This window comes from Phoenix dactylifera, chromosome 1 (assembly GCF_009389715.1).
Source record: "Phoenix dactylifera cultivar Barhee BC4 chromosome 1, palm_55x_up_171113_PBpolish2nd_filt_p, whole genome shotgun sequence".
NCBI lineage: Eukaryota > Viridiplantae > Streptophyta > Magnoliopsida > Arecales > Arecaceae > Phoenix > Phoenix dactylifera.
The window spans coordinates 23565792-23574558 of record NC_052392.1 but is presented as its reverse complement, the minus strand read 5'-3'; the positions used below and the strand labels follow the sequence as shown (position 1 = coordinate 23574558).

At 38.5% G+C, this 8767-nt stretch overlaps 1 protein-coding gene and 1 long non-coding RNA gene across 5 annotated transcripts; one reads left to right on the top strand and one right to left on the bottom strand.

Moving 5' to 3' along the window:
* Positions 1 to 313: 313 nt before the first annotated feature.
* LOC103717584 lies at positions 314 to 6976 on the top strand. Of its 4 annotated transcripts, none has more exons than XR_005513398.1 (5): positions 314 to 716; positions 1660 to 2082; positions 2174 to 2636; positions 5104 to 6443; positions 6556 to 6976. It is a non-coding gene; the product is annotated as an uncharacterized LOC103717584 (long non-coding RNA). The 4 variants fall into 4 exon arrangements; XR_003387605.2 differs by having other exon boundaries at positions 314 to 2082; positions 5104 to 5272; positions 5957 to 6443; XR_605689.4 differs by having other exon boundaries at positions 314 to 2082; positions 5957 to 6443.
* A 752-nt stretch (positions 6977 to 7728) lies between these two features.
* On the bottom strand, positions 7729 to 8767 carry LOC103717583. Its single transcript, XM_008806031.3, has one exon. The coding sequence runs from the start codon at positions 8573 to 8575 to the stop codon at positions 8084 to 8086; it is 492 nt and encodes a 163-aa protein (XP_008804253.1). The 5' UTR covers positions 8576 to 8767; the 3' UTR covers positions 7729 to 8083.

Genomic DNA, 8767 nt, shown 5'->3' with positions numbered 1-8767 from the left:
AACCTATATGAATACATATTTAGTCCCGCATAATTTGCATTAGATAGTTATTTATATAGAATCAGAAAATCTAAATAATATTTTTTAGATACTATTTATATAGAGACAGCATGGGAGCTCTGATATGAATTTATAGGAGTAGACCGGTGACTAGTTAATGCCCGGGGCTGAATATGTTATTTTCTAAGTATTTGTATAAAATATGAATTTATAGGATTATAGGGGCAAATCCAAAAATTGGTGTGGTGTTATATAAAAATTCCAATCTATATTCTCACGGCAATACATTGCAATAGCGGGTCGATAGACGCGCAATTGTCGTAAATCGATGCGCGTATGAGACATGAGGATAGAAAGGGTTTGAACCCTATAGGGGTCGGCGGTTCCTTCTCTCCCGCCTCGACCACCTCCTTTTGTCTCTCCTTTTTCCCAATTTTTTTTTTTTTTTAGGGTTTCCGCCATTAAACATTAAAGAAGCTACAGGGGAAGCCGTCCCCGGTTCAAGAATGCTATGATTCGTTCCTTGCTGTTCCGTGTTCACCATCTTGGAGATTTCCATCTTTTGCGGTGTAATCTTCTTGCTTCTTCCGGAAAGAGATGAACTCGGCCATGGCGTTAGCGTCGGTTCCTGTGGCCTTTGGTTCCCTCCCAAAAATGAGTACTTTGGGCTTTTTCTTTGCCCCCATCAAATGCTTCTTTTTGGGTTCAGTCGTCAGGTTATTTTTTCCCTTTTTCTGATTGTAGGATGAAGCTTGGATACGGGGTTCAAGTAGAAGAGATGTTAGAGGTCTCGGGGTATAATTTGCCGATAAAAGCATGGATAAGGGGCTTGCAATTTGCCGATAAAAGGATGTCAAAATCCGAGAAAAAGGATTATGTTGGAGGTCTTGGGGTATAAAGTATTAGTAGCAAAAGAAACTGGTTTGAAAATATTTAACATCAAAAGTCCAAAAATATTAACCTTGATAAGGGATATTGATGCTATAGAATATTTTCATATGCTTTTCGGTACCAATTATTAACCTTACCCTTCGACGACAGCTTCCTAATGATGAGTATCTTTAAGAGTTCAGCACTCTACTAATACTTGTGTTTATCCTGTTTATACTTGAGCATATTTCTCATACTCATTTGGTCTTAGAATAAGTTTATTTTTCCTTTTTTTTTTTTTGAGAAGAAAGATGGGCTATTCATCAGTTCATTCTGGAGCATGTATTTCTTGCAAGTTACAAGTGTCACATGACCTATCCTCTTATACTGGATACCTCTATGATTAGTTCAGTAAAACCATGAATCAGACATCAATATCCCTGGTCAACAAAGTTGAACCAATACCTTCCTGGAGATTCCTGCAAATAAATGCTAAGTGCCATTGTCTCGTGCCTGTTAGGTTGCGAGGGAGCTTTCAAATTTAGTATTTCTTTCTTTGAAGTATGTAATTTATGAACAAAAGAAAATCTTTAATCCCTTTTTTGGTTTGGTTTATAGATTTTGCTCAGCTGATGCTGACCCTGTCATATTTGTTTTAAATTGCATAATTAATAATGATACCAGACAGCACTGTGCTGTTCTGGTTATCTGATGAGATATCACCTTGTTTTTTTCTCCCATTATTTATTTTGCCAGTTTTAATTTTCTTTCAACTTGCTCTCTCTCCAGATCTGTACTCTCTGCACTTTCAGCTAAGCAATATGCTATATGGGATCTCAGAATGTCATAAATCTTGGTGTTCCTTTCCTTGTGTAATAAATGCGATGGCTGGCCAAGCTGGTGGACCTGAGAAACTGGACATTGATGGCATAGTCAGTCAACTAAGAAATTTATCAGACAGATTTTCCTTAACCAATTAAGAGTTTCCCATGGACCAAAGTGATGATCAACTTTTGCCCACTTGTTGTTGAACTCCCTTGGGCACCTGCAAAGTATCTTTGTATACCACTGCTGGCTATTATGTCATTAAGTGAGATGTCATACTGTGCTCATGAAAGGAGGATGGTTCTCGTACCCATCCCCTTTCTTTCTCTGTTTGCTATAGCTGGAATCTTGAAGGATACAGCAACAGAACTTTCACTAGATCTCAAGGTTTGAGTGGTTTGTTACCTTTGTATTGTTTAAATCATATGCATTCCATATCTTTATTTTAACTATTTATTTTATGCTGTTTCTGGATTAGGAAGGAGGATTTCCAGGGCATCTACTTTTGATTGTAATTTTCTTTATGTTGCTAAAATTGCCTAGCCCATATCATCCATACTGGGCGCCTGATCATTCCTCATTTTGCAAATGGTGTTATGGAGGATTTTCTGGTTAGCACTGTGGTATAGAGTAAGGTACGCCATATCGGCCCGAATCAAACAGTACAAGGCGTACAGTACCGTACTGGTTCGGTACCAGTATTCGGTTATGGGTGGCATACCAATACTCGATATGCCAAAAAAATTTCGTACCGTACCGACGTTGTGCTAGTGTGGTACCGGTATGGGTTCAGCACCGAGACGGTGAACCTTGGTATAGAGTGCCTCAAGGGACACGTGAGATGGCATTGGAGGAATCTGTAGCTGACAATCTCTCTGAAGAAAAGAAATAACAATCTCTCCTGCAACAAAAGCAGTCAAACAATTGCTTTTTTCTGACAGGTAAGTAGAAAAGACATTTTGGATTTCTTCTTCTCTAAAGTAATTAATCATCTCTAAAGTTGTCTGTTTTTGTTTTACCATTTGATATATTTTGCCATTCAACCAGCTTATTAAAGTTGAGTTTAGGATATCAACAAGATTTTATGTTGTTTTCTTTTGCTTGATTGGAAAGAAAGTACCATACATCGTGCGAGTAGAAAGAAAAGTACCACCATCTGAGAATACAAATTCTCACCGCCACATCTTTCTAGTAGTTGAGTCAAGGACAATGCTGATGAACATTTAAATATGGGCATAATGATCGATTCTTGTTTTAGCGATGTAACTTATATTTAGGAGAGAAACCAACCTTCTTAAATCTTGTAGAGCATTTATTCAAATGGTTTTTACAGCAATTCTCTTGCTTATTAGAAATTAATTATCAGCTGATAGTAAAAACCTATAGCAAATTGGTTTTTGTAATTATCAATCATCGCTATATAAATATTAACTACTAAGGTGTCTATTATACATCAGCAAGGTGAAGTAGACTATTAAACTGTGGATCAGAGACAGTAAAATGGAGACTTGCCTGTAAGCAGGCAGGAGGCTCCTTGATGGCAAAATAGTTATTCGGTTACAATGTAAAACTTAATTCTACCACATAAGAACATGGAGTAACGAGTGAAGTTGAAGGAAATCAGAGCTACAAGTTGTAATAGGCTGGGGTCAAGAATCAAGCACAACCTTGGAATCAAACTCTGAGTTTCTGAAAATGCATCTAACATCTGAATGACTTGGGTTCTGGTTATGAAGCTTATGGAGATGGGGTTGAAGAGTAAATTCTTGCAATGTAATTGGTGGCTATGTGCAAAATCAGTTTTAATGATAAAGCTAGATCATCAGGAGAGTCTAATGTCTGTGAAATTTAAGACGAAGCATGTGTTTATCAAGTTTATCCTGGCAGGAGATTGTAAATGCAGTTTAGTTTAGGGTCAGTGCAAACTTTATCCTTCATTTATATTGTTTAGCCCAAAAGATAGAGGGTTGATTTTGGGTTAATTTTGTTGCGTTTCTAACACTTGACTATGAAAAAAATCATTATAACCAATGACAGCCAGGAGAAATCTAGGGGACACTCATGAAGAACCTGATGCAGAAACCTAACTTAAAATACCAGAGTAAGAAGGCTCATGATTAGATAGCAAATTTGATCAGGCTTCTCAAACTGATACCATTTGGACGTTAGATTTTCCAATGGAGGAAAGGAATCCTTTTCTTTATGCATCCAATTTTCTCTCCACAAGATTATTATCTTTCTCCATATAAGCCCTCTATCATGCAAAATTTTTGTGAACATGCCGCAGATTGGTTCCAGAGCAGCTACAACTTCAAAAACTTTCACAGATACGTGAAATAATCCTTTTACCATTTATTTGAAGTGCTGTAAAAATAGTAGCATATTTAACAAATGAGAATATCAACTGAAATTATGTGAAAAAGATCTTATAGTACCGTCTACCAATTTTATTCATCAAGGTTGGTTCTATAATTGATCAGTAATCTTGATGAGTTGGTGCTTCTGTTGGTCTAGTAGAAGGGGAAAGATTTTAATTCTCTACCTGTTTCCTCTTGGCAGGATTTGCAGGAATTAGTAATTAATATAATAAATGAAATCTGGAGTACCGGGAACCTTCAAAGGAAAAGATATTCCAATTGATAGGTGCTGCAATCACCTATCCATACACAAGCTAATGCTTCAGTTCACTGCATATGCCAAATTGTCACATATCATAAGGGATAGTTTGACTGTCATTTGTATCTTGTCGTAAGTTGATTACTAGATAATATATCATGTGTTAGCAGGTGCTAAGAAAACTTGAGAAATTCTGATAGATTAATTCTTAAACACTTAAACTATATAAAATTGGTTTAATCTTCTAATTTTCAGTTCCAAAAATAGTCCTAGTTAGATTTCTTTTTAAAAGTTAAAACATGCTAGACTTATATAGAAGAAGGAACTCTAAAAACTTCTAGAAAGGATATCTTAGTATACATTGGACTCTAAGAACTTTCAAGGGAGGAAGAACATACATTTTTGGACCAAGAGTTAAAAAATTATTTTCAAATGTTTCTGGAATTTAGATTTTAGTTAAATTGTCTGAAATGTAAAATCTTTAGCAGCCAGTGCATTTGCATATGCATTATAACTTGTTATATAATATAATAATATATAAAACATTATTTAGCATTCTAACATTTTGTTGTAATGCAAATACTACATGTTATTTTCACTTGTACTGCATTAATTAAAATACTATTTTTTAATAGTATTTTTTCCAAGTACTATGAAATGAACTCTAGGCTGCATCATGCTTTTGTCGTCGTTGTTGTTATTGTTTTCTTTTTCTTTCCTTTGGCGTGGGTGAAACACAATGATAGGGTGGTTCCTCTGACTATTTGGACATTCTTTTTGTTGATTGAATAGTTCTGTAGGTCCATGCTCTTATAGGTAAAAGTGGCCAATTACCATTCCTTTTTACTTACATGTGGCTGGGGTCTACAAAAATGAGATGCCAGGTTGGGCTGCAGAACATGAGAGGTGTGTGGTACATGGGGTGTAAACCTACAGAGATGCACACTAAGCAATGCTCTTGGTATGTATTTATGACAACATTAAACCATGATTTGCTTTAATCTACACCATTCTTAAGAGGTGCTCCCGGTGGGAGGTCTCATCTCTTTGTTACAGCTGAATTCCTACTTCTCAATATCGTTGTCCTGCTTATCTAATTAATAAAATCCATGCTTTTTTGAAAGTTCATCATCGTTCATGCCTCTTAGCTCTGTCCTTGGGCAAACCTTTTTCAGCAAAGTCTTAAACTCATGCATGAAGTGTCAGCACAGCTTTAGGGGCCAAATATAGCATTACCTGAGGGGTTTGTTGTCATTTTCATTATTCTATTATGAGCAGAAACCATGTTCTTTAGCATCATATTAGTTGTTAGCCCACCTAACCACTTGACGGTCACCATTATTAATGCTTAGTAACCTCTCCGCTGTTTACAACAGAACACATCCTCAAGGCTGGAGGCCTGTTGTTAAGTTTTGTGAGTATTAAACATGAAACCTTTTTTCCCCCTTTCCAAGTGCACAACCAACAAAGTGCCAACTTCCCCCCAAGGACTGAGGTTGCTCTCTGTTGGTACTGTTCAACATTGTTGCATTTCTATGACCTGTATTTTAAATCTTATGTAGCTTTATTTTTTTGCCCTCTTCATCTACCCAATAGAGAATGACACTGTAACAACATCTAATTTGTTGCCTGTTTCATTTGATAGGTAATAAATGAGTGGTGGGTGGATGGACTGTACTTAAAAACATGCTTTTGTTAAATTCTGCTGGGAGGGGCCGACATACGACAGCCCTATGTCAACACATGTTGGTCACGCAGATTGTGCATTGAAATTTCTTTCTTTGCGAACTGTATTTCTGAAGCAAGTATTAAGTTTGTGGTTGCAGAGATTGATTGTACCAAGTTATTCAACTCTTGTGAAGGAGGCTTTGTATTTGTGTATTTGGGCATCACTCATAATGTAGAATGTCTATCGAACATGATGAGTTTAATCACTGATTGTCCATCTGATGGTGACTTGCACTGGCATGCTATCTAATTCTTAATTCTATGCTCAAGGATATCACATGTACATGCTATCCCACAGTGCTTGGTAGTAAATTCTCTTGGTTCTTGTCTTTGTAGGCTAATGCCAGCATTAGGCGGATTGGCTCCGGAATCAAGTCTGAAGAACAAAACAGGCCGCCGCTTAGGTATAGCTAGTTTCTACCATAAAGCCATTTGATTCGTATATATGTATTTTATCCACCTCCTGTTTGATACTACAGACTGATTGACAAGTAGCTCAAAAATGTTGCCATGCAGGTCCAGCTTGAGGATCCAGGGCAGGAAGATAGCTCCGTCTAGTGCGAGGCTATCTATGGGAGGCATCTTCATTACATTTTCTAGTAAAATTTGCTGCCTTGGAAGTAGTATTGCCTAAGATGGCACGACTTATCTTGTTTAAAAAGGGATTTTAATTCAGCAGGCATGACAAGGGCAATGTAAGATCTTCATCAGAGTCAAGAGATCAAATGCATGTTAATTGGTGGTAGGTCTAGTAGGAGCAGGCAAAATTTTTGGGAAGAATGTTGATGCAAGCAACACAGAAAGATGCATATCAGCTCCTTCAACAAGGACGCATCACCTAATTTTTTTTGTGCACATGAGATTGTTATTTATTTCTGCATATAAATTCACTTTGATTAATGAACATGAGGTCCCATGCAGGACCATTTATATGTGACATGCCGCTTGGTTCCATGTATGGTAGAGTCCACCTTCCTTGTGATGGATCTTTCCTATTCTTTGCCATGTTACTGCAGCATTATTCTAGGAGCATGTGCACGTCGAAAGATTAGTAGTCCCTTTACCATCTTGATTTTTCGTGCACTCTCCACTGTTAAATTAAGGCTTTGTGATCAAATAAATATTGGAAAATGAATTGTAGCCTCTGGGTCTACAATTTGGGGAAACAGAAAAGAAGAGAAAAGGAGTCACGAGTCAGATCTAGGGGATTTTATCTAGTGAAATATAGGGGAAATTGAGGCCTACCTCTGGATTTATTGCCATGAGAAGAAAGATTAATTGAGACTATTTGCAAAAAGCCTATATTTCAAATACAAATGGGAATAAAGCCAAATATTGAAAAAGAAAAGAATAGAAGAAGAGAAGCTGTTCCAATCTCATTCAGATGTTTACCCTCTATTTCCCAATATTTGGCAAATATCTCGTCAATTGGTTCATTTCCATTCATTTCATATATTCAGAGAGGGGAGAACGGCTCTGCTTATTGTGAAACATCTCATGTGGCTCATCATACCACTGGCAATCTATGGACTTCTATTGCCGACTGCCTCTTAGAACTTATAGTTATGACCATTATCTGATTTCACTGGATGTGTTTATACTCGGATAATTTTGAGTTGCATCTCTATATTCTATACCAAAAATAAGGAAAAAAAAAAACTCATCATACTATCACGTAGAGCATTTACATTGCAGAATTTGCTTAAATAAATAAATAAATAAAACGAGACCATAAACGGCACATTCAAGATTTATAGAAGAATTATTCTTGCTTCCTTGAAACATGCTAGATCCGAACAATCTAAGCCAATTCAACACCGGAAGACTGCTCGAGTTTGTAACTTCTATAGTCTTACGTGCTCTTTATGGATCTTCTCCAGCCATAAAGTGATGAATTATGACAACATGACCACATTCTGAACCAACTCGTCTATAAATTCCTCTTACCACAGCAAGATCCAGCTCCGAGAAACAAAAAGAATTTAGAACAAATGAAGTATCGAACACCACCAAGCCCGACCTGACCCAAAGCGGCCCCCCTTCCTCACTGCTCTCCTCTCTTCCCATCATCGAAATTATTCGCGTAGCTGCATGAATCATACCTAAATTTCTGCGTGGTTGGCAATGTGTTCGATCCGACGAGCTTCCTGAACTCCGACCGCACCTTGTAGAAGACATGCCGCCAGGTTCCCTTGCTGTGGCACCCGAGCATTGCCGTCTCCTCTCCGTTCATCTCAAGATCTCGGGCGAAGGTCGGCTTCCTCGAGAGGATCCACCCCCACCCCCAATCCCACCACCTCCTGAGAGGGCCGCCGGCGAACTCCCCGATGGATGGCATGGACTTGGACCGCCTGAAGGCCCACGCGCTGGAGGCTGAGGACAGCGGCTGGATCTTGACAGAGAAGGAGGAGATCCTCCTCCTGAGGCCTCCCACCGGGGCGTCCTTCTGGTGCTCTTGGGAGATGGGGAGGTCATCCTTGAGGGGCGTGGTGGGGAAGAACCTCTTCTTTTGAAAGTTTCCGAAGAAGGAGCTCATGGTTGGAGAAGAAGAGAAAAGAAGGAAGAAGACGGTGGCTTCTTCTCTTCCTCCTCACGTTGCTCTTGTTGGTGGCTGTAGTACTTAGAAGGAGGAGGAGCAGAGAGGGAGGATGGCGAGAAAGGAGATGGTGGTATTGTCATGTTTGACAGCTCTGGGACAGGCTGGGCTGGTTTCATTGGTGCATGGGGG